The sequence below is a fragment of the Corvus cornix genome, chromosome Z (assembly GCF_000738735.6).
Source record: "Corvus cornix cornix isolate S_Up_H32 chromosome Z, ASM73873v5, whole genome shotgun sequence".
Classification (NCBI taxonomy): Eukaryota; Metazoa; Chordata; class Aves; order Passeriformes; family Corvidae; genus Corvus; species Corvus cornix.
In genome coordinates this window covers 2,999,999-3,026,440 of record NC_046357.1, presented here as the reverse complement: position 1 = coordinate 3,026,440, position 26,442 = coordinate 2,999,999, and the positions used below count along the sequence as shown (strand labels likewise).

Genomic DNA, 26,442 nt, shown 5'->3' with positions numbered 1-26,442 from the left:
TCAGTTTAGATCAGAAATGCACCTTTGAAATGAGTACCCACATAGCATAATTTGTGGTTTTAGTTGGTTTTTTGGTTGGATTTTGTTTGGCTTGGGTTTTTGGGGTTTTCTTTTTTAATGTGGCTTGGTCTTGGGATTCACAACTACAGTCTCTACAGTCTACAGGGAGGCAATAAATCAGGCAGGTGCATGTCTACAGTATGCCAAAGGTCCTCCACCTGCTCACAGGCATTCAGCACAGGACCAGAATAGAACCAATTCGAAGTTAAAGAACATTATTCTTGAGTAGCACAAGTGGGAAATTGTCTAGTTGATTCCATAATCTGAGCAATTACCTCAGTTATGGATAAAACCTATGTTACTCCTCTTGGTGTTACTTTAGCACCTTTACCTCTAACCATCAGTTCTTGGAGGTATCCCATTTTTGAGTTCAACAGGTATGGTGCAATATAGGCCTCATCTGCTCTGATCCTGTTTTGATTTGGCCAGTTGATGCTAAGTTTATTTTCTAAAATACTGGTTTTATTGTGGGTTTGTGTTTGTTGGGTTTTTTTTCTTAATGTATCTCTGGTAAAAGAAGAGCCTAATGTTAATTAACCCTGTTGTTTAGGGATGTGAGTGTAATTTTTACAGTAAATTCCTCCTTGTCACCAAAAACAGCTGAATATATTTGCATTTTTCCAGTGCTGAATAGTTAATTCTCTTTCTTGCAAGGTTCTAAATGTATGTTGTTTGATTAATCTAAGCCTGCATTGGTTTGACATCCCTTTGCTTACTCTTAATGTCCAATTTAATATGCTTTCTAAAATGTCATCTGTCATTAGTCTATAGCAAAAACTCTGTGTGACTAAAACCTGTTCCCAGCCTGTCAGTCATTGACTTTCTGGACCTCTTTGGGAAATCTTTCAATCATGCTGTAAATACAACTTTCAGTACATCATCCGCAGAATTGGAACATGTACAATAACTGAGCCTTGGCAGGCAGGACAAATTTTTCCCTGTTTTTCCCTCATGATCTATCACTTGTGGGGATTGCAAATCTAAACATGCTTTTTCATCTGCAAGTTCCTATTTTGAATCAGCCCTGCTTGGTAGTAACTAAGATATTTATTATAAGTTTATTACTAGAGCATATGAAATGTATTTGGCTCATGGATAATTGCCAAGTATTCCTATCATGTGACTTTATAACTGATGACAATTAATTATTTTGCCAGAGGCATAGAGGACTGAAATGGCAGTTTCTGTTGTTTCTTAGGATGTGGAATAGTGGTGGGTTTATCAGGGAAGTTTTACTGATGTTGTCCACACAGATCTGTTATCTGTCTAACAGAGGTCTTAGATTAAAGCTGATCTTCTCAGGAACTGTATATGGCTATTCAAACCTTAAGGGTGTAAACTATCTTGAAAAAATGTAATAATAAAGATCATCCTTATCTGATGAACTGTTAAACCTATAAAGAAGGTGGTCATCAGCTGAAGATGGAGAACTGCTGTGATTTCCATACTAATCAAAAGCACAGTCTGTCGTCTTTCTTCAGATTTCTCTTATTCCAAGCTTCTTCCAGGAAATTAAAACTTTAGCAAAAACTTCAACTTCCTTATCCGACATCTAAGAATATACATTCTTGCTCCTTTCCAGGCTCCTGGTTATGGCGATGTAAGGCTTTCACTGGAGACAATACCAGACACTGTAAATTTGGAAGAACCTTTTGACATTACATGTAAAATAACAAATTGCAGGTAACAATGTCATGTGATTCATGTACTTTTTCCTGAGTGGGTGAGTTGTGGCTGGTTTTGTTTCATGTTTCAGTACTTCCTCCTGAAACTACTTAAACCTGGTCTTTACTATGATTTGTAGCAACATAAAACTACTTGAAATGCCAAGATTAAAAAAAAAACCCCACAAAGAAACAACTACGACTTAAAAACTTCTATCATGATCTGTTAGGAGATACCCATAAATCTGTAGAGGAATTCCATGGATCTGTCTGCAGTATTATTTAAGATTGCACCTCATATCACAACTCATCTTAGGGTTGCAAGAGTGACTTCATTAAATGAAGTAATTCTAAATAGAAGTTGAGGCCAGGGACTAAAGCATGTATCTGGCCTGCAGATACTTCTCATGAAAAGCTCATAGTCCACCCAAAATGTAAGTACTATTATGTTATCCAGTGTTGCTAAACCCATGACAGGATGCTTGGGTCAAATAGCTCTCTGCAGCTGAATTATCACAATAAATACTGCTTGCCGCCTTATAATTATTTATGAGTCTTGATTAATAGTAACATGAATAATAATCAAGCTTTTACATGTCTGCAATTTTGAATGCTTAAAAAAGCCCACAGGTTTATTCTTGGTTTTCGATTTCCTCTAGCAGTGAAAGGACTATGGATCTGGTTTTAGAAATGTGCAATACTAATTCCATCCACTGGTGTGGAGTTTCAGGAAGGCAACTTGGGAAGCTGCACCCAAGCTCATCCCTCCATCTTGCACTTACATTGTTGTCATCAGTGCAGGGATTGCAGGTAAGTTATTAGCACAGTTTTGTTGTTATGTAGCTGTTTGATAACAGTAACTGTTCTTTCTAATAACAACTTTTATAAATATTTTCTCCTTCTAGAGTGTCTCTGGCCTAAGACTTACAGACACGTTTTTGAAGAGAACATACGAGTATGATGATATTGCACAAGTCTGTGTAGTTTCTTCAGAAGTCAAGCAAAGCTGAAGAAAAAAATTCTGTAGTTCTGGTGGGCTCGTTTTTTTTTTTTGACCAACTTCTTGATGATTTTGCCGTCCAATTGTATTGAGTACAAACAAAACTAAATCCCTATATAGCTGTAAATGTAATAATGATTATTTAATTTCTCTGAGCATTTCTTGAATGTTTTAAAATCTTTTAAAAGATGCATATGCATTTTATCTACTAAAAATAAAACCTTTGAAAAAAGTGTAGTTCTAGCAAATTATATTGCATTTACATCAACTCAGGACAGGGGAATGAGATTGATAAGAAATAGTAGCATTTTTTACTTATTTTTCTTAATTTTTTTAAAGTATTTAAACCCTTTTAAAATCATGGTTCTGACAAAACTGCTTCAGTTTAAAGGAACTGACCTTTTACAGACAAGTTCCTGGAACTGAAATCCCTAAAAGAGATAATGTGGGATACCTGCCATGGCAGTGTATTTGCATGGTACATGTATAGCCATAGGAAACAAAACCGGCCAAAGGCATGAGGTGAAAGAGTGTTGGCACTGTTGAGGCATGAGGAGCTAGGAAGTGCAGTATAAGCCAAAGACTGTGTTGGTTGTGGCTCACTATTTGAAGAGGAAGCAATATAGCAAATGTGTCCCAATTATCTGTAGTCAAGCGTTGTGCATCCCTGCACTACACGGCGTGCTGTTAGCAGGCATGTTATTTCCCAATCAGTAGGAAATTGAAAACTAAAACAGCAGAACTCAGGTAGTTTTTTATTGTTAAAATAAAATTATTCTTTCCATCCCACAGGCATTTAAATAGATGTTTAAGAAAAAGAAGGAAAAAAAAACCCCTGCGTTGCTGCCTTAGATCAAGTTCTCTAAAGCATATACAGAAAGAAGTTTAGATCTGGTCAAGCACTACAATGTGCTTTTCCCTAGCTTTGTTTTGACAAAAACTGGAAACATTTTTGGCAGAAATATCTGTGATCACCCAGAGGCAGCCATTTAATAAATAAAATGGTGACTGTCTTTCCAAGTTTAACACTAGGTAAACTAGTGTTAAAGACTCTAATCAGCAGCTTGTATTTCTCAGCTACCATGTTGGCAACTTCAGTTAGTTTTGACAGTATTTTACTTAAGGCTTTCCTATGTATAAGATCTTAAAGTGTAGAATTCAACATTAAAATACTGGATAAATTTAGGACCAGCTTTGTATATTGAGGGACTATGTCCATACAGGAAACAATAAATTGGAAATGTATCCTGCCTAAGTGATAAAATTCAACCAGCATGAACAGGTATTTTAAAGAATGCAGTTTACCTGTTCCCTGAGATACCTAAAAAATTAAACCAGAAAACCACAACTATACAGACAAAAAAGTATGTAACTTTATTTATAATATATCTTCAAGTTAAACTACACAAATTGAAGGAGATGTAACCACATGGCAATAAGAGGTAGGAGAGATACAGAAATAGTAGACAGGTTGCATTATGCCAGTATAACTTGCTCTAGCCATGAAACAGTCTACTCAAAGTTACAGAGCTAGTTCTATCTCAGTATGCATGAGTGATTTTACTTTGCACTTGTTACAAAACCAAGAGTGCAACTGAAGGGATTTCTAAGCTGAATAATTCATTAGGTGTCTTTATGATCATAGAAGAATATACTCCCATGCAAACAGGTTACAGGAGTTTACAATTGATTGCAAAATATTTTCTTACCTAACAAATTATCATACTTACACACTGATGGAACAGTAATGATACAAAACCAATTAGGTGTAAATGCGGATTTGCTCAGTTGAACAATAAACTGCAATTGATCTTAAATTAAAGCAATATTTACAGGGATTGTGGTTTACCACTTTATCTAGCAGAATGCAAAACTTTAGCGCAAGATACAGTGCAGTTACTACGCAGGGAAAGATTCCTTCCACACCCTGTGATTAAGACATACTGCATGACTGAAACAATCTAGGCAATTCAAGGAAAAACAGAATTTAGCATAAATGATCTCTCTGTTCCTGGTTTCAGTGGAAAAGCATGTAATGACAGCTCCTGTTACTGGTTTCACTGTTTTTTGTTTAGGCTATAAAGCCCTTTCTGTTAATACACAAGAAACAGAGAATGTTTACTAGTAAAGTATTGTGCCAGTCAGTTGTAGGACATTCCTGAAGGCTTAGCTAATGCTGTTAATGTTTTAATATATACTCTGTATTATCTGAAGTAAAACCTAAACACAAAAATATTGTAGCATGTGAAATGAAAGTTAGAACTCTATGAAGATGATGTCAAGAGTAGTTTTCAGATAACTAACCGATGCTTTGTTTCATTTAACCTTGGAGATTGTTCTCCCATAAATCCAGTAAGCTATGGAGCTTGTACTTGACAATACAACTTCTTCTGCCCTCTTTGGATATTAATATATTTTGTAGTTCTTAAGGAACTCTCATGAAATTCTTGACACTCTGTCTTACAGCAGAAAAGTAACTGACTGCATGAGGATTGCTGTTGCAAAGTGAGAATAATTTGAGTTTGTAGAGAGATATTGGCAGAGCTGTCCAGTCCACCATGGATTTTTTAGTTCCCCCTATAAAAGTTAGTGAAAAACACTTTGAGCAGTTAAAGATATGAAAGAGAGAATTAAAAGGAACTGTGAAGTTTAATAGGATACGTACTAGGTGCAATGCTTCTCTCCCAACACAACACACTATTCCAAGTAATACCTGTACACTTTTGGTAGCCCACCCACAGCCTCCATAAATCTTTCTTCTAAACGGCATTCCTGTCCTACTCAACAATGTAATTGAACTTAAGTAACAGTTTTCTTGAATGGATTAGATTCAGGATCTGAGCTACCTCTGAAAAAGGATCCCTTTAGGGATTCTCTTTCTTGTCATCAGATGTTGAGTCAGAAGCTGTTACTTCAAAATATATTTAATGTCAAGCTTAAGTATCTCTACAGCCTCAAGAAAGCAACTACACCAACTTAAAGAGAGAGTTTTAAAAAGCATTTTAACGCTGTACAAAGGCAAGCTATTCAATAAAGTATGAAATATCTTTAAATTGTTTATCTATTAAGCTTTACCTCTTTATTCAATAGAGGGTAATATGGATTTCCTAGATTTGTGTATTCTCCAATTCCTTTCATTTCTCGTTGGATCCAACTGCATTTTTCTCTCTGGTTTAGTAGGGTAAGGTTCATACCATAGATGCACAACTATAATTTATTATTATCATTATTTAACCCCAAATTTTGCATTTGCTGGAAAAGCTCTTTTATGAGCACAAGCTCTGTTGGATATAAAGTCTGAGTTTCAGGAGTTCCTGGGTATTTCTCCATTTGGGAAACTATCATTACTCTTCCACATACCTCCTTCAGACCAACTGGCCATTGTCTAAGAAATCAAAGCCAGTTCCTCAAATTTATTTAGATATACCAAGAGGAAAGTGTGTTGTGAACCTCCCTGGGCTAAGAACAAGTGTACTTTGTATCAGAAAGCAGTGTGCAACAGTAAGCAGAGTAAAAAAAGTTAACATACTAGACATAGAGAAGAGCAGCAGTCTTGAAAGAGTAATATTAACTGAGCAAGAAACAAATACTATAGAGTGGAAAAATCTTTAACTTGACTATATAACCATCATATTAGATAGATATGTGTAATTAAACTTTAAAAAAAATCCCCAATTGTTTAAGCCAGTGATTTATCACACAAGAATAGAAAAAGAATCCTTCTAAGGCAGTTCTTTTTTAAAATTTTCAGTACTAGTTATTTGTACAGTCACAGGCTCAGTTTTAGCTTATTACAGTTAAGAATTTTAAGTTTATATTAAATACTGCATACATACGGAATGTAATACAGCTTGCCATGCCTAGGAACATAGTGCCATAATTCTGACCTCCAGGGCTACCATCATGATGTGAGGGTATACATGGCAGTAGAAAAGCCTAGAACTTCTTTCCTTTCCCAAGCCAAATTCCATTTTGATTTCTTTGCATTATCCTACACAGGCTTATTGTCTTCTTTTTCTCTACAATCTGTGGTACTCCTTCATATGCAATCATTTCCCTCTCTCCTGCCCAATGAAGTTGAAAAATATTTCCTGTTACTCATGAAGGCCCCTCCCCAGGCTTAAAGAAACAGACTTCTCAAGCATGAGTTTTTAGTACACTATACTCCAACACTACTTAATGCTCATTATAAAAGGGCACATCAGATGGGCCTATTGGTTCAATATTTCAGTATTTCAATACTGTTTAAGGGAGTACAGCCATCATGACTCTCACCATATGAGTAACATGTCTTTTACACTTGCATTTTAGAAGTAGCTGTTAGGCAAGATCAGCACACTCCCCACCCAGTAGCCCCGGAGGTCAATCTGATGCACATACTGAAATGACTTGGACTTGGGGATTTTAATAAACCACCTATTCAGTGTATTAATTTTCAGAGGAGTAACTATACATAAACGCTATGTTCCAAGTTATGTGCAAGAGATCTGTTTACCAGATTTATTCTTGTTTGCAAACACACACAAAGAATTGTCTGTCTTCTATTCAAGCAGAAGAGTTACAATGGTGCTTTTGCTACTAACTATGGTATGCATTTTGGGGTTATACATCATTCCAATTCATATGACTCCGTGAAGTCAGGAATGTTCTTCAGTGCTGCCACTCAAATATCTGCTCCGGATATGATTTCTCAGTTGCTCTATGAGCTCAGGATTCTGCTGCTGTATCTGCTGTGCAAACTGCTGCCCCCTGTGTTGAACAGTTTTAAGTGAAATCAGCAAATGAAAGTAGCATTTGTAAGAAAACAGGATATGCCAACACAGCTGAAAGGTGCATTACATTAAAATTAAGATTAAAGATATCTTGATTTACCATTTTAAGGTTTTTGCAGTATTATGACTTTATCTGGTTAAGGTGTCTCCAAACAGGATCATCATCATAAATTTATTTTCATTCTTTAGTACTATTACTTCTACTTGGTAACATGGAGGAGAAAAGTATCACCTTACAAAATATGTTACCTTTTATGGTAAAATAACACATCTGCTCCAGTGATTTATTCCCTTCTTTTTGAGAGGATCCACTCTAACTGTTTAAAGTAACTACTCTTAAGAGTTTATGTGCAACCTTATGTTAATGGCTCGAGAAATACAGTGTGCAGCTGCCAACTTGTACTTGTGAACAAGATGTCATTAGTAGAAGGCAAGCATACTATCAAATTTTTAGATCTTGCGTGATTGAAGTAATAAACAGATCCATCTCTGTAACAGCTGTAGCTTAAGAGTTAAATTAATAGGTGAGACTAATTCCATGTAAAAGATAAGTGTAACACTTGTTTACTAATAAAAAACAAGTAAGTAAAAAATATGACTTCACAAGAAGCCTAGCTTGTCCTCTCTGTTACTTCTACATCTTGTGCAAATAGCAAACTATCAAGACTCCTTCAATCCCCAGTGCAGACTGAAGGAAAGCCACATTGTCATAGATGTCTGTGTAGTAAACTTTTTTTGTGAAAACAGCCCTAGATTTTTGCAGTGATACATTTCTGTCTGTTATGTAAATTATAAATTACTTTTGCCCTGAAGAGGTGAAACTTAAAAAATAGTTTGAGATTTGCTAGAATGCTGAAATAAAGTAAAATTGTATGCCCTTTAAGAGATCTTGGCATATAAGCAAATGGCATGTTTTTATGCAGACCCTTCCAGATGGATATCATCATTATACAATAAAAGCCTTGCGTCCTGGTTTTTGTAAAGGTATTCTTCATTATACTGAGTTCCCTGAAACATTCCTCATCTAAATGGAGGGATGCCAGAGCAGAAATTGGTTTGACCTGTGCTAAGTAAATCTGTAGCTTTCCTAACAATTTCTGAGATATCTGGTAGTAAATTTATCCACACAGTTTGAAAACACATGTAGGAGTACTTAAAGATTTAAAGGAATGTGTTTAGTAAGTGGCATTAGAAAATAACAACGTATGAGAACCAGGAAGTGAAGCTGAGCACATGGCAGTTCAATCAATCCAATTGATGGAAATGTATGGAGCAAACAAACAAGGTCCTGGAAAATAAGTCTTCGAGTTCTCGGTTTTAGTAACAAACAGTGGGAATAGGCCACAGTATAATTCACTTGACACTGTACCCTTTTAAATAGATATTGCACAGTTATCCTACTACAAATGTGACAGTTATAACTATTACTTACGCATGGATCAGACTGGACAAATCTGATAGGCCACCAACCCCAGCAGCAGGGCCACCAATGGCATTTGACATCATCCCTGACATCCTGGAACAGTTAGCACAGTGTTGGTATTGGGTGTCTAGGGACCTTTACTGTAAGCAATAAACCCCAGTTCTTTTTTGAATTGCTGAGAGGAACTAGAGTTGCAGGGAGAAGAAACTACACTTTTACAGTAAGCAAAACTAAAATTACATTTTCAGTAATATATCTACATTTCAAAAATATAGGTATAAGTACTATACATCTTATTAACTCAAACTTCTAAAGATACTTGTTTTAATGGTACCCCATTTTAATACTTACAGTTGTTGAATTTGAGGATTTTGCATTAAGCTTGCTGCCTAGAATAAACAACATACAGCTGAAGTTATAAAACATTTACTACTTGGGTATCACTGAGAAAAACTAGGGAGAAAACCCCCACATGCTGTATTCTGTTTTATTACAAAATTAAGTTTACATGCACAGCAAAAAGAATACAGCAATGTATTTAATGGAAATGAAGCTGATAAAGTTTATTATGTGTTAAAGAAAAAATAATGGTTACAGATTCAGACATGAAAAATATGATGAGCCATTGAACATAAAAAACCCAGTACCAGAAAACAAAACAAACAAAACATTCAAGAATTGCAAGGACAAATGTTTTCTACTGGACTTTTTGGACAAAAGTCTGTATTTTGTTGCTTCTCAGCCTGGATGAATTAGTTTTGCAACTGTTATTAGTACCAGGCATTAACAGTTAAGATTATGGCCACAAAATATTTCGGAGTAAACCGGAATGTGGACTTACTTTGTAGAATGGTTTTGTGGTAACGCATATCTTCTCTGGTAACTGCATATCTTCTTATTTTGTAGTAAGCATGAGGCTATTTAAATTTCTCATTCATTAAGATACCTCTAAAATTACATTGAATTTACCATAGTGTGAGGGTGTCTATGGACTGATACTATAGAAAAAACCATGTGATTTTTCAACATTAGTAATGTAATTCCTACAGAAATCAGTGTCTGTATGAATACACCACCAGTAGACAAAACACAGTATGTGGTTCTTAACTCCCTTATTAAAGGTATTACAAAAATCAGATATATCCAATATTCATTCTATTGATCAATATATCACCATATATAGATAACTCAAAGGTAAATCAACTTTTTTCTCTAGTTAATAGTTAGTTATAAAATGTCACATGGACGTCAGTTCTGTCTTTAATACAGAGTTAGTTTCTTCCATCAGTAATAAGCCTTATTTAGTTTAGGGGCCCAAAATGGAGGCTACAAGCAATTTTCTCAAGGTCAGCCAGTGAGGCAATTTTTTCACTTTAACAACAAAACAAGTAACTACACCTTGGGAAAATAACTCATTTATTCCTGGATAAATGCCCTCTGTTCTATCTACTTGACCAGGCATCTTCTGGAAACAATGCAAAACGATCCTTTCCCAAAAGGCAGGTCCATACATCATTGATTCTGAACAGACACAGGTTGTCTTGAGTACGTCATGTGGCCAGTGAAGTGGTACACAGTTCCAGTGCTATTTAATCATGAGTGCCATCAGAGAACTTGCTCCCTCTTTCCTAGCCTACTGTCTCTATTATTTGGACCATGTTATCAAACCAGATGTATGGATCTCTTTTGACTGCAGCGCACTTCCACACAAAAGCACTGGCTGAAATGTGCTATTGCAATACCAAAAGGCATGTACAGTTTTAACTGCTTTCTTAAAGAAAATAAGTTTGGGGTTTGTTTTTATGGTTTTTTTTTTTCATTTCTTTTTCTCCAAATTCCATTCTACAAAGTTAATTAATTCCATTTAGCTGAGAAAGCCATGCAGGAAAAAAAAGAATACTGAGGGAGAAATACACAATTTGTTATTGTATTGAACATAAAAGAATGCACTATAATAATGCACTATTTATATTAATTTTTGAACTCTTAAGGTTATTGGGGATAATTTGAAAGAGTAAGAATAGAAAGGTCTCTTGGGTAGTTCTCCCAAAGGAGAGTTACTTTAGTCCTTGTATCATTGTTAACTGCTCTGTGGAGAATTGAAGAAATTTTCATCATGCTGTTGACAAGACCTTTACTGTCATACCATACATAAAAACAGCATAGCTAATCTATGTGTGTTGTTTTCTATAAGTAACAGAGAATCAACTGGAAATAAGACAGGCATTATTGGAGATACATGCTTCACTTCTTGTTTTGAGTGTAAAATGATGTAGGAAAGTTGCAATTCAGTGTAATAAAACCATTGCTATAATAATAATAATAATAATAATAATTAAAATTGCTCATGTTATTGAACAACAGTTGTTCTTAAAAGTTCAGTTTTTAAAACCTTGAAATATACTCACCATACTAATGAAGGCAGGATTGTTTATCAAGCTTGCCATGTCAAAACTCAGTCCAGTTCCAGTCTACAAACAAATTGCAATTGAAGCTAAGTTTCCTACAAAATCCCAGTTAAAACTATCGTAAAGAAATAGATACAGAGCAAACTTACAGGACTGGACACATCTCTTAGTTTCTGTTCTGCTATTTTCAAATTTGACTTGTAAGAGTCATTCTCTGGATCAAGATCCAGTGCTTTTTGATAACTGGTAACCGCTTCTTTGTATTTATTCACTGAGGTCAGAGCCAACCTAATGCGAAATAAAGAAATCCTGGTTAGAACATAAATGATCATCAAAAGCTAATGATACATCTTCTGTTCTAAGTAAAACAGTATCTCACAACTGATTTTTAGCTTGACCTTAATTAAAACAGGTTTTGCTATTGTGGTACTACTGCTTAGTGTAAGCACTTGTTTTTGCAGAAAAGGGGATGCCTCAAGAACTCATCTTGCATCATCTGTCTCACATATATGCAAGTTTAATTAAAAACTCCTTGGTATCATCAAGTGAGACTTTGTATTTTAAGAGCACAAGCTGGATTCAGCATGTGTAACTTTTTGCATAAGCTCTAAGTGTTTTTTTCCAGTTCTTTTGACCCAAGACATTATTTAGAAACTTACATGGCTAAGTAGGGCAAAGGTACTCTTAATATGAATAATGCAATGTTAAGAAATTGGACCTACAAATACATTATTTATTTTTATAAATTAAAAACCATGTACTTTTATATATAATAATTATTGTATTAAAATTTGAACATAGAAGATCTTTGGTAATTATATTGTTGTCTTTACACATTTTTATATAAAATATTACTAATAATAATAAAATATTTAACTAATAATTTAATATTACTATAATAATAATGTACAAGTTTCAGCATAATGGATTTTTATCTCAGGATCAATACAAAGGTTCTCCTTTCAGAGACAGGGTCATCTTCAGAAAATTCCTACACTTTCAGAACAAGAATATCAGCTGAATAAAACAAGCTGGCTCCACATATTTCAGAAAATCTATGGTGATGTACACATGGGTCTTCAGTGTTTACTCAGATTTCTATTAGCTTACCCCATTCTTCCATATGCTTTGCTGTACTTTGGATCTATTGCTATGGCACTCTCACAGTCCTTTATTGCTTCCCTGAAGTTGTTGAGCTTACTTTGAGCAGCAGCCCTAAGAGAAAGATGGTAAGGAAATGAGAGCTTTGTCAAAAAACCCAACCAACCAACCCACAAACCAAACCAAAGAAAACCCCAAAACAAAACCAAAAAAACCAACCAAACCCCAAGCTTAGATATTCACATGTTTGTGACTTATTTAATCTTGGTGACTTTTCATTCGCTATTTAGGCAATGCTTCACTTTCTTTAATGAAGTAGGACAAGCAAATGTTATGGGTTAAGTACGTGCATAGGTGCATTGCTGGGCTTCGGTTTTGGAGAACATGCACATCTCTGAGGACACAAAGGACAAATAATTCTAAGGAACTGTCTAAGATCTAGCATATGACTGTGCACAAAATAAATCATAAAACCTATTACAAGAAGTGAAACCGTCAAGTAGTAGTTTATATAAAATCATTGTTAATGGGGAAATATTTTATACAATTGGTGTTTCCCAGCAAGAAGTATCGTTGCACAGCCATTCAGAGGAATGCTGTGATTCTCCCTGCTCAGTTTTTTAAAAGTCAACTCATGCTTGTATGTAAAGCATGAGAACATTTCTCAATAACCTCTGAATTACTAAATTACAATTGCATCTCTATATTGGAGAAATATTAAATGTTGCAGATATTAATACAATAAGAGTAAAGACTTAGCCAAATTAAAAAGGACATTGAAACACAGTAAATCAAAACTTCACCAGTTTGAAACGTCTCAAACCACTCTAACTTATTCTTCCTTGGTTAAAAGAAATAGTAGACATTACAATGTTTTCATTGCATAAAGCATTTCTCTTTTTTATTAAGAATCCTTTCTCCTGTGATTACCTCCAAATTGCCTGAGTTTTTCTGACTTTGATTAAAATGTCTTCTGAATGGGACTACTTATGTATTTTAGGCTGTTTAACAGTTGTCCAACTCCACAGATGCCAGTGAAGATTTATACATAAAAGCTGGGGGCAATGCTTGTTCTCGCATGTGTTTGAACAGAAAATGTTTTTCCATGTTCACAAGAAGATTTATATGACCAGTTAAAATTCTGAGAGCATATCAGACCTCTCTTTTTTGCACTGCTGTGAATACAAAACAATCCGACTGAACGCAGTATGTCCCCGTGGCTCCTAAACAAGCTTAAGATAAGAATAAGGTGTACTTATTCAAACACCCTATCATCCACAAAACTCCAAACAACTCCTGTTTTCTTTTAAATAATTACATACAATACTGTACTAACTGACATCAAGACATTTGGTTCTCACAAATGTGGTATGTGATGATGCAACACAAAAATTATTTCTGCTCTTGCTAATTACACCTTTGACATTTAAGCCCCTTCTACTGAGGAAACTTCCAGTGATTTTGGGAAGCTTTTGAATCTGTCTGATATTTCCACTTTATACCTAAAGTTACTCATGTGATCAGTTTTCACAAGGAATATAGATGATTTACACTTTGAACTGCCATCTTAAATATGTAAAATGTTAGCAAAGTGCATATTTCCTTTATACTTGGCTTTAAACACTGAATCTTTCATTTGTATTTATCACAAACTAGACTCTAAAGCAATGGATGCAGAGCTCCAAAAATAGCATAATCCAGTGGGTACAGTGCCACAAGGCCAGATTGACAGCAATTAATATATCCTATATCCTTAAATTAATAATGGAGGCACTCTAGAGGCAGGCTCATTCCAGTAGGGCCCACAGTCAAGACTGCCTTTGCTCTTGGGCTGGTCATCCAGGCAGTGTTCCACAAGAGCGGACAACTGTGACTAGGTTAACATGCCCTTCCAAGCTTATCTGATGCCAAATCACTATGTCTTCATGATGGTAAAGAACAGATTAGATAACAAAATTGTAACAGCAGCACTGTTATTTTTCAACAGGTCACACATAAAAATACTGAGTATTTACAAAACGCTTGAAATCTCCAAAATGGTATTCCCACATTGATGATTTTTTTTTTGCCAGAGATAGTTAGTACTACGGGAGATAGAGAGAGCAGCTGAGTCACTGGAACACCAGAGAAAAAGGCTTTTACTACTCTCAGCAGGCTGGAAATCACAGCCTATGTTATGATTTCATATAGACAACCTGACACACAGTACCCGGTCTGAAGAGTTGTAAGTAATTTTAAAGCCCATGTCACACCTTTAACTCATACAGATATGCTGAATGAGCTCACTTTCACTCAAATTTTACAAATCTAACAATAGATTTCTGAATAGTGGGGTTTCTAGCCTTGTGTTACTTCGACCTGCAACACAATTTATCTTTAAAATACTGTTAAAGTCCAGGAATGAAAGGTGTGTATCATTTTGGTTTTACCTGTTGCAATAATAGACTGCATTGTTTGGATCCAGTTCTATAGCCTTAGTGTAACAATCCACTGCAGCACCATAATTTTCTTCCTTCATATGATTATTACCTGAAATAAATAATAAAAAGCTCTTAAGTAGTTAGATGACACAGTATGTAGTTAGATGAGAGCTCTTTATGAAAGAAATAGAGCAGCTACCTTACAGTATCTATATAAGTGACTTATGACTGCACTTTCTTGAGATACATTCTTTTAAACAGAAATGTCATGGAATAATGCAAATAAAAATATCTACTATGTCTCTGAAGTTTATTATGTACATTGCAGTACATCATAGAAACCTTCCTCTTCTCATCTTGGTATTTCAGACTTTCCAGCTAGTTTCTGCTGTTAAGCAAAGATCACTTCACTGAGAAGTGTCATTGTAATTGCAGTTCCACTCTAGTATGGATTCATCAGTCTTAACTATCTTTGCAAGCCCAGTATGTTAATTTTTTTATCTCATTTTCTTATATGTCCCAACAACTTCCTTGTAACTATCTACATAACACAAAAAAATCAAACAGAAGTAAAAGTAAGCACATAAGCTGCATTTTTGTGATACTACATAATTAATTCATTAAGATAATGAAATGTATAGCATAAGCAATCTAAAAGGATTCAGAGGTAAAATTTCTCACCAAGGAAGCTTAGAACTTCTACTCTCTAACAAATTTTAACATTTCATATGTTTTACATCCAGTGGAAAAAACCCCAGAAACATTTATGTAACTTCTCTATGGACAGAAAATTCTGGACTAAGATCTTTCAAAGCAAAAGACACCTTACACATTCTTTTGTCCCCAACACAAGGCAATCCTGGTAGTTCTGATGACACAGTAGTAAAAAACCCTAGTTCAGAGTGCCCAAACTTGTCTGTGGCCCTGATACTATCAATTTTTGGCCAGCCAGATCCTACAGAAGCCTTGACTTCCTAGAAACACTAAGAAATTGTCAGGAAAATTATAGACTTCCACTGACTTCTTGTACTTTGGCCAAATATTTTAACCTTCTCCTAAAATAAACAAGTCAAGGGATAGGTCAATAAGTTATTACTGATGTAGGTAACTGCGTAAGCAAAGGCTAGAAAAGTTCAGTCAGCACAACAGTTTGACAGAAAGCAAGACTGTGGAGCAAGTCCTCTGTGCTTACACTAAATGAAACAACTATACTTGCATTTATTTGTGAGCACGGAGAGCTTAATGAACAAAACCAGATTTAAGTAACAAAATATCATCAAAGTAGTACAAAATCACATCGTCTTAATAGTGCTATACTAGACTGCAATTACAGTCAGCAATCCTTTCCAGTGAGAAGTCAAGCAAACTGTACTTGCATGTATACCTTCAAAATACACAGAGAACGTAACTATCTTTCTTGTTTCTAGAGGCCCACTGTCTATGCAGCTTTCCTTTGTTCTAAGGTAAAGATCTGTACACTGAATTATGTTGTCAGACAAAATAGCCTTGCAAGTTAGCTGCACTCAGCAAGATTGCAGCAGTCAGTGTTCCTTTAAAACAAAAATTCCATCAATGACTGTCAATGTTAGAATTTCTGATACTGGTCTGAAGATGATCCAGGGTGCAAGGCTAAGTTGGAGATAGTATCAGTGCATACCCTTCTTGTTATCTCTCTCTCCAGCTGCAACCTTGCTAAAGGAAAACAGAAAAATAGCTAGATCTACTAATTTTGCTGAGATATGGAAAAGCAACTATTCTTAGTATCATAAAAAATCCTTAAGACAAAAAAAATTACACAAATTGTTATACTTTTGAATGTGTGTCCTCTATACTGAGAATACTACCTATTGTTATAATTATACTGTGGTAATAAAAGACAGATCTTTTTAGGCCACCATTACACTATAGAAACCTGCACATAATCTGTGCTCTTATACTAAGCCAAAGTGTCAAGTGATATACAAGGTTAGGCAAGTAAATTCAAGTATTTAGTAGTCTGAAGGGTATATTACTTCCTGGTTCTATAAGGACCAAGAAATAAAATTCAGCTCCTTGATTTTGTTTTGCCATTCATTAGCCAATTTCTACAAATATTAGCGCTGGTTTGAGACCATAGGAGGAGCAGGCTGGTGGCCACAAAGGTGACGGATGTTATTCCATTGGTAAGGACATACAGACAGAAATGAGGAAATCACAGTTACAGAATTTATAGAATAGATATTAAAGAAGATACAGTTCAAGTAGACTTCCCCAAGTTACCCAATTTATTTCCTAACTTGGGCTAGTAAATACTCATAACTGAAAAGCATGATAGTGGTGATGGATTATATGTGTGTGAGTATGTGAAGGATCAAAACAACAGAGAAAGCAGGACACTAGGTTTTAATTTTATTATAGGAAATTACCAGAGGCATCTCAAGCAGTTCAAAACTGCTTACTAATGCCCCTGACAGCTGACATTTGAAATGGTCCTTTGTTAAAGTTTAGACCCTTTCAATTTTTTTCAGTAGAGCTGTGGAATTACTTTGGTAAAACCACATGAAGACTAACACATAGACTGAGAAAATGAAATTAGTGTGTGCTATTTCACAAACTCTTGTGGGATAAAAGATAGCAAGACTGAAGTCACAGATTTAAAACAGCTGTGACCCCACACCTGCAAAGTGCTGGCTATTCCTACAGTTCAATAACCATACTGAGACCTAGAGGTATTCTTCACTTTCCATGAGTTGGCAGTAACAGCAAAATGAAAAGCCAGCATGCACAGCAGGTAGGTTACAACTGACTAACAAATTTTCACCTGTGACCTAACCATGTTTGAGCTCTCATCCTCAGAATTAAAGAGCTAATGAGCAACTCCAACAATTAGGAAAGCTTACTTTCAGAGCCAGTAGTGGGCTGCATTTATGATTACAGATGATCAATTTTAAGACAAGCGAGACATGGAACTCATTTTGAAAAACAGTAGGACTTTTTCCACATTATTATGGAAATTTTAAGATGATTACATTTGCCTTGCAAGTAGAAGTTTACTTATTTTTCCTATAAAACTCAACTACCTGAAAATCTAACAGGTCATAAACAATGTAATTCATAAGGCATCAATCCATAACAATTCGTAACAGTCATCAGTGCTACATGCTTTTTTCTATTCCCCTCCCCTTCTTTTTGAGGGGAAATATATGGCTTGCTTGTTAGGAAGCATTAGTGACTTCTATGGTACAGCTGCTTTTCCTTACAGAACAGCAATAACAGCTGCCAAAGGGAAAATAAACAACTGGCTTGTCTGCAATTTTTATAAAGCACACAAATAATTTCACATATGTGAAATATTAACCCCAGTAAGTTCACAAGAATTTTTCCATTGGCTTCCGCTGGGTCAGTTTTTTACAAATGTTTGACATCATATAACCATTTCAATAAAAGTTGAAACTTGTATAACAATTCCATGTACAAACAGCCAAACAACAGCTGTTTGTTCTTTAAAGCTTCTGCTACTTAGGAATGTTTCCACCTTTACATGTTATCCCTTAGATTTTAAGCAACCTCTAGAGACAGGAAGAGAATAAACATTTTTTTCTTTGCTCCTGGATGGAACAAATCACCTAGCCCTCTTATGACATAGCAGTCACCAGAGAATGTATAAACTGAAGTTTTTTGTGGGGTGCTTGGTACCCAGCTGCTATACTATCACTACCCACAATAATGCAAAAATGTAATAAGAGCGTAAGACAAGTTATTTTTACTTTTATTACAAACCTTCATCCTTCAGTTGGTCAGCCTTTACAACACCCTCTGGTAAAGAACGTGAGAGAGGCAGCATGTCATTCTGTATGGAAAAAAACCCCAAGATTTTTTCCTTTAATATATAAGCCCTGATTTTATCAAAAACTTTCAGAAAGAACTGAGAAGCATCAGCAAACTATGAATGACCTCAGGCACATCAGGCATTTAACTCTGGGAATTGCAAAATGCTTAAATGAAGAATAAAAAACTTAAAGTGAGAATGAGGCATCCACTCTTCAGTAATTTTCTATATAGAATTTTCCTTGTCTAGCTGAAATTAATTCCTCCCACTGCCCCCAAAGATTCTCATTATGCTAGCTTTTATGGAAATTTAGCTTTTTTCATATTTTCCTTAAGTTTTCACATCATTTTGACCTACACAGCTCTTTAATATTGTGTATACAATAGGAAACCTTAGCACATATTGGCAGAGTAACTCTAGAATCTAAAGTAAATTCTTACCTTTTGAATAGAATTAGTGAACATTTCTATCAAATGCTGTGAGGATGCAAGATGAGTATCTTCCAGGGTAATCTTAAACACAGTCTCCAGACACTGAATTGCAACTTACAGGAAAAAAAATTAACCATATAAGTCACCAGTTTCTCAATAGAAGCATAACTTCACTGATTTATTTATAAAGCTGTGACTCACTTCCTTATTCAGCTAGTAAAAGCAGCTCTTTGGAACATACCAAAAAATAAAGAGAGGCTACCTGATCCCCACAGAATTAGCTTGCTGAAGAAGATCTAAGATATACACAATCCACATATAGTTTAACCATTATATTTAAAACTTAGTTTCAATTCTTTCAGCCTTTTATTCTTAATATAAAACTATAGTGATTTAACAAAAGCACCACACCTCATAGTACAACTATGCACGTCCATATGTCACATACCCCACCTCAAAGCACACAACTGGCATATATTTGTGTGCCACAACAGCTGGAAGAAAATGGCTCATCTTTACTGTACAGAATAAAGGCAAGATACTTATTACACTTATCTTTTCTTTGGAACCAAATATATTTATTTGAAGATACTTTATTAACAAAATCCTGCATTAATCACAAAAGTTTATCCTATAAAACAAATATCTGCAGTATCCCTTCACATGTTCTGTGCGTAAGGATTAAATGGCCCTCCAAAACCTGCAATAATGCAAATACACTCACAGTAAGCCTAAAAACGTAGAGCTGTATCCCCAGCTGAAGTTCTAAATATGCTCATATTTTTAGACAAAAGAAGATCAGTAGCCATTACTATATACAATTCTGTATATATACATACCTATACATACACACAGTTACACTACTGCAAATGATATAATTATTTTCCTTATAATCTTAAGAACCTAGTACAATGTTTATATTAACATGTATCATCTAAATATTTTAGACTGAAAACTGAGGAGGAACAAAGAAGGATCATTGTAAACCCTAGTTTGAACAGAAAAATGGCTGTTTTAACTTAAACTATAGACAACCAGCAGTATCTGAATTCAAATTAAGTATTAGTAAAAGCAGATTCTTAGTATTTAAACTTACCTTCAATCCAATGTTAACCTAATCAATATAATTTGAATTACTTGCATTGCAATGAAACTGAACACTGATCCAAAATTAGAAAAATAAAATTACTGAAGGTTAGCAACAGTAAGGCCAGTTTTTATCTTCTATGTCACAGCAGGCAGGAAAGGGGGGGAAATAGATTTGTAAAATAGTAAAACCTAGAAAATGTAATTAAAAAAAAATTTATAACATACAATAGAAATTTCTTACAAACAGTATAGCATGACACAAAGTAAAAGTTGATAACATGTAACAATTGGATACACTGCTAAATATGCAGACAAGTTGCTCCTATAATCTATAAATCAATTTACCAGGTTCTAAATGACCCAGTAAGAGCACTGAAGGATTGGGGCTAAACTCTTTTGTCCCCTGCTATGTGAAAAACTTAATTCTTGTAAACACAGATTACACTGAATTTTGAATTATATATATTAATAGTACTTATTACCAAGCTGATTATAAAATCAGTGGAATTACACATCTTTTTTCCTTATATGACTTAACAGGAAGCCACTTGCAATAGTTTACATACTAATGTTCCCTGCCAGTTTAACTAAAGACATTCCCTTTTCTGAATGCCTCACCTCATTTGTAGTTTTGCATAAATTTAAAATACAGCCCCATCCCTTATCTTTCTCAAGGCATCAAATCTATGACACCGATGATATAGAAGAGTTTTGCAAAATGCAGCAGTGCACATTATGTGTACACAAAGTAATTCTGACTAGAACATTGTTACTACTCAGCATTTTCATCAAATAATTAGTTGGTGCAGTGAATTCCCATATTTCTCCTTTAAATGGAAAATGGAATATATAATCCTTCTATCTATCACAGATAAAATTAGGACCTTTTATAGGATCAATGAATAGGTTAAAATAACCACTGGCTAAATGCAAGCCAACAACAGAAACCCACATAGAAATAAACACTGACAAAACAGAAACATTTTCAAATCAGAAGATGTAATAAGTTGTGACAAGATCAGCAACTACCCTGTTTTAATGCTACATGAAAACCTGACTCCAGTAAACTCAAAGGGGTGGAAACTTGTTTTTTGCCTGAAAAATTTTGCAGAAGGCCAGACTGCCAGCACCTTGCTATCCCATTTATCAAAGTGAGGCACTGTCAAATGCTGCAAGCTCAGTATTATTGGGGAGAGACTTGATGCACCATGTCAGCTATTCATCTAAGATTTTTCCTATGTCTGATTTCAAAGGCCAAAGTTATCTCTTCTCCCAATTAGCTCTACCATGATCCACCTAGGTGGTGGCTGAACCTTCAAGTGACCACCTTGCAAACCAGTACAGATGCCCACCTCCCTGTTGGAACAGCTGGGGCTCACACAAACACCCACTGTCTGACAATACCGGCACCTGGGCTATGCTGGAGCACAGCTCTGTATCCCCAGTGCCACATAGCTCCATGATTTTTTGCTCTCCAAACACAAGTTTGCATCACCAAGCAACACAAAAGCATCACAGCCAACACGCAGACTATGGATCACTGAATAATGAGCATTAATTGGGCTGCTGAGGCCTCCTTAGTACTTGCTATCATCTTGCTTCATGTTACACATAACCTTACCCAAGTCAAGTATTACATGCATCCACTGCCTTCCTGTTTTGGAAACACTGCCTTAGAGAAATTAGTTGTGGTACATCAATCATAGAAGTAAGAAGAAAATCACAGCCTTGTGCATGTTGTAGAGAGTTTTTCCTTTAATCCCACAGAAACAGGTGCTAGAGAAAAGAAGATAGAAAGAGAGCGACAGAGAGAAAAAAACCCCACCCTGTAAACAGGAAAGAGAAGTAACTGCAATTTAAACACAGTCTAAAATACAACTTGGAAGAAGGGATCTTCTCTTTTGTATGTAGTTCATACAAAAGAGTTGAGCACTAACCACTGGGGACCTGTAACACTGCTCTGGAAGCTAAGGGAATATATTTCTCTGGTATACCTTCCAATTACTCTTCTTTCTCAAAATAAGGCATTTTTATTCATCAAGCAAGTACAAAATTCCTAAAGGAAATTTACACTCTCATTGACATTACTATATAATTCAAACATGCAGAATGCAGGTTATCATCAAGTATGAATACATCCTAGACTTGCATTTTATAAAGGCTCAATTTTTTTTGTAATGTTCTATGTCTTTTGTTATTTTATGGGAAAAGGGAACTGTTTGAATTACTTCTTGGCACAGTCAATCATACAGTGTTTTATCTTTTCACAGATACCAAATAGGCACATAAGGTACCAACAAAAACTACCAGTCAATTCTTTTCATCCTTTATGTCTCCACCTAACATTAAACACTTCAGTGAGTAAGACTTGGGCTATTGCTACTCTACATGCACCAAAGATATTTTGCACAACTAAAATGAGGCTATTTTTCAGAATGCCCGCCTCTTATCCTCTAACACATAGCATATGGTCCCATGCTTGTGGCAGAGCAGAGATCTAAAATTAGGATTTCAGATCTGTATTAAAATGGTAAATTTTGCATTAGCATTTAAGCACAACTGAGGTTTTGTAATATTTTTTATTTGGAAAACTGAACCTTAAAATTCATTCTTTCCTATACACATTGGCTAAGGCTGCTCCAAGACATGTTACCAGGTAAATTTTCAACCATTACCCAATGTTTATCAGTTTCATTACAAAACCAAAAGTAAATCTCTTCATCTCTCATTATATATGATTTCCAAAAGCATTGTTTTCTTTCATCAGATGAACATCATCATAATCTGACACAGGTTAAATTTGTTGGTGGCTGCCGCTTTTCAAATGTACAAAATGCTCCAGATTCTGACGTAAAACCAAATATTTTGGCTTTTATTCATTTGGGACTATCCTTTGAATATAATGACACAAAGCTTTCTTTCTTGTTTACTTTGGTGAGTAACTACACTGGATAACCAACAGATAATAGAAGGAAGCACACTCCAAATTTATCTTTTCATTTATGCCTCTGAGAAACAGGACTTGCTTTGCATCTCAGCAAAGTCTCTCCATGCTTAAGATTTCACAGAACTCAGTGATCAACTGCACTGCTGGTCCTAGACTTCTCCCTCCAAATTCCTCCTCTGGCAGATGGTCAGAATCAAAGACTGCTTGAAACAGTAGAAAGATCTTTTTAAAAGATGCTATGAAAAACTTACTGCAGTATTAAAACTTTATTCTTCTCTCAATTCCACATTCTGATACCACCTGGCATGAAGTCTCCAGGAATGAGGGAAAAGGAATAGGAGCAGTATGAAGGAAAACATCAAATACTACGAGGTTACAAAGACAATCTATTTATCTGTCTGTAGCTATGTCTACAGACAGATGAACTTGGATGTATAATAGAAGCTATACCATACTGAAAATATTCACTACCACATACTCTTTGGAGCCAGTACTGAAGTGAAAAAGAAATGCAAAGCATTTATCTTATTTTCCGTATTCTTAGGATGTCTTTTCCCTCACAAGTAACATAGAATCCTTGCAAGTAGGAAACAGTTCTTCTCATAAACGAAAACCAATATAGTAACTGTTTTACTTCCTCTGTAACCAGCAGAGCTAGTAACAGATATGAAATGCAGAAAGAAACCAAACATAAAAGAGAGAAAGAAGCAGCAGAAATTTGTGGGACACATACACAAGTCATTACCAGTGTCTGCATTATAGCACTGCTTAACTTAGAATCATAGGTTCAGGCTGGGGAAGAACTCTGCCACTGATGTGATTTAAAGTACCTGTTGCTCAAATTAAGGCACTACACATTTGTAGCTTTATAATACTTTTTAAATGACAGACGTCTCTAAATTAATAATCTCAGAAACATTAAGATCATGATCTTATTTGCAGATAATATTTGGTGGCAGTTTCATTTACGTCACTCCAGTTACCTTCTGTCATATTATACATAAAGAATTTAACACCTGTGTAGGTATTATATACATATACACATACAAACACACATATATATGTATATATACATATAAATAAATATATATGAAAGCACCTTTGTTGCTTACCTTCCAAGCTTTCTTGTTCATCTGGAGTGAAAGTATCCATCTGACTCTGCTCTCTCAAGAAATGGATGACTGCATAAACCAAGCGCTTGACTGATGACATGTTGAAATTGATTTTCTGTTATGTCTTAAAAACAACAGAATCTCTTACTTCAGAAAAATTAATTCCTACAGTATTGCAACTTCCTAGTAACCTCAGTAAGAAGTATACATAATACATAAAACCTTATCATTCACCAGAAAGCCCAGTAGCACGATACCTTGAAAAAAGTGGTGAAATTGCATGGATTAGGGGAAACTGCTACAATCATCTCTTCTAACTATCAAAAAACCCACATATTTGCTCCAATTCATTCCTGGAGGAAAGTTCACCAAGGCTGAAATAATTAGCAACTTATTTGTCATTTATAGGGCTTTTTTAATGGTTTGCACTTTATTTCTAAGACATATTGCAAGGAGCACATGCTTAAGTCAAAATCAATTAAAAAGCTACTGTATAACTGTAATGACATAAAGAAACACACTTCAGTACAAGTTGTTTTATGATATGACATGGTGTTATCCTTTGATAGAAGATGTTCTATGGTCTGATACGGTGTTATCCTTTGATAAAAGATGTTCTGTGGCGTTATCCTTCAATAGATGTTCTATGGTGTGACACACACAGTGTTATCCTTTGATAAAAGATGTTCTACGGTGTGACACACATGGTGTTATCCCTCAATAAAAGATGGTCTGTGGTGTTATCCTTCAATGGATGTTCCATGGTGTGACACATACAGTGTTATCCTTTGATAAAAGATGTTCTACGGTGTGACATACATGGTGTTATCCTTTCATAAAAGATGTTCTCTGGTGTAACACTTTATTATCCTTTAATAAAAGGTGTTCTATGGTGTGACACGGTGTTACCATTTCATAAAAGGTGTTCTATGGTGGGACACACTGTTATCCTTTCATAAAAGGTGTTCTATGGTGTGACAGGCTGCTCTGAGCAGTTTATTGTCACTTTGGACAAAGAAATGGAACACTGTGACCTCAGTGCATACTTGTGATTAGTGACACTACTGGCTCAGTCTGATTTCCATTCAGCATCAACTGGAAGTTACATAACTTGGAGGACAATTTTAGTTACAACTTTCTAAGTTGTTTTTCGTTAAACCATTTTGATTTAAAAGGGCACAACCTTATCCAGTTCTCCAAGCAAAGCAGGTTTAAAATATAGCATGAGTGGCAAGATCAGGACCAGCTCTCGCTACGTTATTTTCTCTCCAAAACCCTCGAGCAAACCGGTGTGCGGCCAAACCCACACCAGGCAAATCCAATCGCGGAGACGGGGAAAGCCGGGAACGCCACCGGCCGGGGATGCACAGCCGGGGACACCGGGGTGCTCTATCCGCCCCCCACGAGGGACGGAGCGGGTCCCACCGGCCGGGGATGCACAGCCGGGGACACCGGGGTCCTCTATCCGCCCCCCAGGAGGGACGGAGCGGGTCCCACCGGCCGGGGATGCACAGCCGGGGACACCGGGGTGCTCTATCCGCCCCCCAGGAGGGACGGAGCGGGTCCCACTGGCGGGGGATGCACAGACGCGAGCACTGGGGTCCCCTATCCGCCTCTCATGAGGAACAGCGTGGGACCCACCGGCCGGGCCGCCCTCCCTCCCCACGCCCACCTGCCGGTCCCTCCCAGGCCCGGGTCCACTCGCTCGGGCCCCAAGGACAACTCTGCACCACCCGCGGCGCGGGCCCCTCCCGGCACCGCACGGACCGCGGCCACACCGCCCGGGGCCCGATCCGCCCCACCGCCCCCGAGCTCCGCGGACCGGGGACTGCGGGGAGGCAGCGCGCAGCCTCCCCATCATCCCCGCAGAGCTGCGCTCGCCCAGGGGAGGGGGCATCGCCCTTACCGTGCGAGATGCGGCGAGTCCGCGCTGCCACCAGCGACGCGGGGGCGTGAGGAGGCGGCGGAAGCGGATGCGCAGGACCGCGGCGGAGCGGGGCTGAGCGCTGCGCCCGCGGGCGGCGAGAGAGCGACGCGGGAGCAAAGCCAGTTCTCCCTCCTCTCCTGCCTCCTCCTCTTCTCTGCCGCCTGTCCTTCCTCCTCCGGTCTTTTCTCCTCCTTTTCTCCTCCTCCTCCTCCTCCCCCTCCTTCGCCACCGCCCCCCGTGCCGCCCCTATGCTGTCGCTGTGCGCGGGCGCGGTTCGCAG

General features: G+C 36.7%; 3 protein-coding genes across 7 annotated transcripts in view; 2 read left to right on the top strand and 1 right to left on the bottom strand.

The window, feature by feature from the left end:
- The window catches only part of TRAPPC13 (trafficking protein particle complex subunit 13), a 26,382-nt gene extending 20,600 nt beyond the window's left edge, over positions 1-5,782 (top strand). Inside the window, exons 11-13 of one of the 4 annotated variants that reach the window (XM_010395335.4) lie at positions 1,643-1,743; positions 2,387-2,534; positions 2,630-5,782. In XM_010395335.4, the coding sequence (XP_010393637.1) occupies positions 1,643-1,743; positions 2,387-2,534; positions 2,630-2,734 (354 nt within the window). In that variant the 3' untranslated portion in view covers positions 2,735-5,782. Of the gene's footprint in view, positions 1-1,642; positions 1,744-2,383; positions 2,535-2,629 lie in introns of all 4 variants that reach the window. The other 3 variants (XM_010395334.4, XM_010395338.4, XM_010395336.4) reach the window with 3 other exon arrangements.
- Positions 4,076-26,273, bottom strand: SGTB (small glutamine rich tetratricopeptide repeat co-chaperone beta). Of its 2 annotated transcripts, XM_039566635.1 has the most exons (11): positions 26,142-26,273; positions 24,236-24,359; positions 19,097-19,200; positions 18,608-18,677; positions 14,858-14,957; positions 12,438-12,542; positions 11,477-11,615; positions 11,328-11,390; positions 9,271-9,308; positions 8,929-9,012; positions 4,076-7,473 (listed from the first exon to the last, which is right to left on the bottom strand). In XM_039566635.1, exons 2-11 carry the CDS (start codon positions 24,333-24,335, stop codon positions 7,362-7,364), a joined length of 915 nt encoding a protein of 304 aa, XP_039422569.1. In that variant the 5' UTR covers positions 24,336-24,359; positions 26,142-26,273; the 3' UTR covers positions 4,076-7,361. The 2 variants fall into 2 exon arrangements, with proteins under 2 accessions (XP_039422569.1, XP_039422570.1); XM_039566636.1 differs by lacking the exon at positions 11,328-11,390 and having other exon boundaries at positions 26,142-26,248.
- Positions 26,271-26,442, top strand: part of NLN (neurolysin) — a 38,957-nt gene continuing 38,785 nt past the window's right edge. Inside the window, exon 1 of the mRNA XM_039566633.1 lies at positions 26,271-26,442. Coding sequence (XP_039422567.1) covers positions 26,411-26,442 — 32 coding nt within the window. The 5' untranslated portion in view covers positions 26,271-26,410.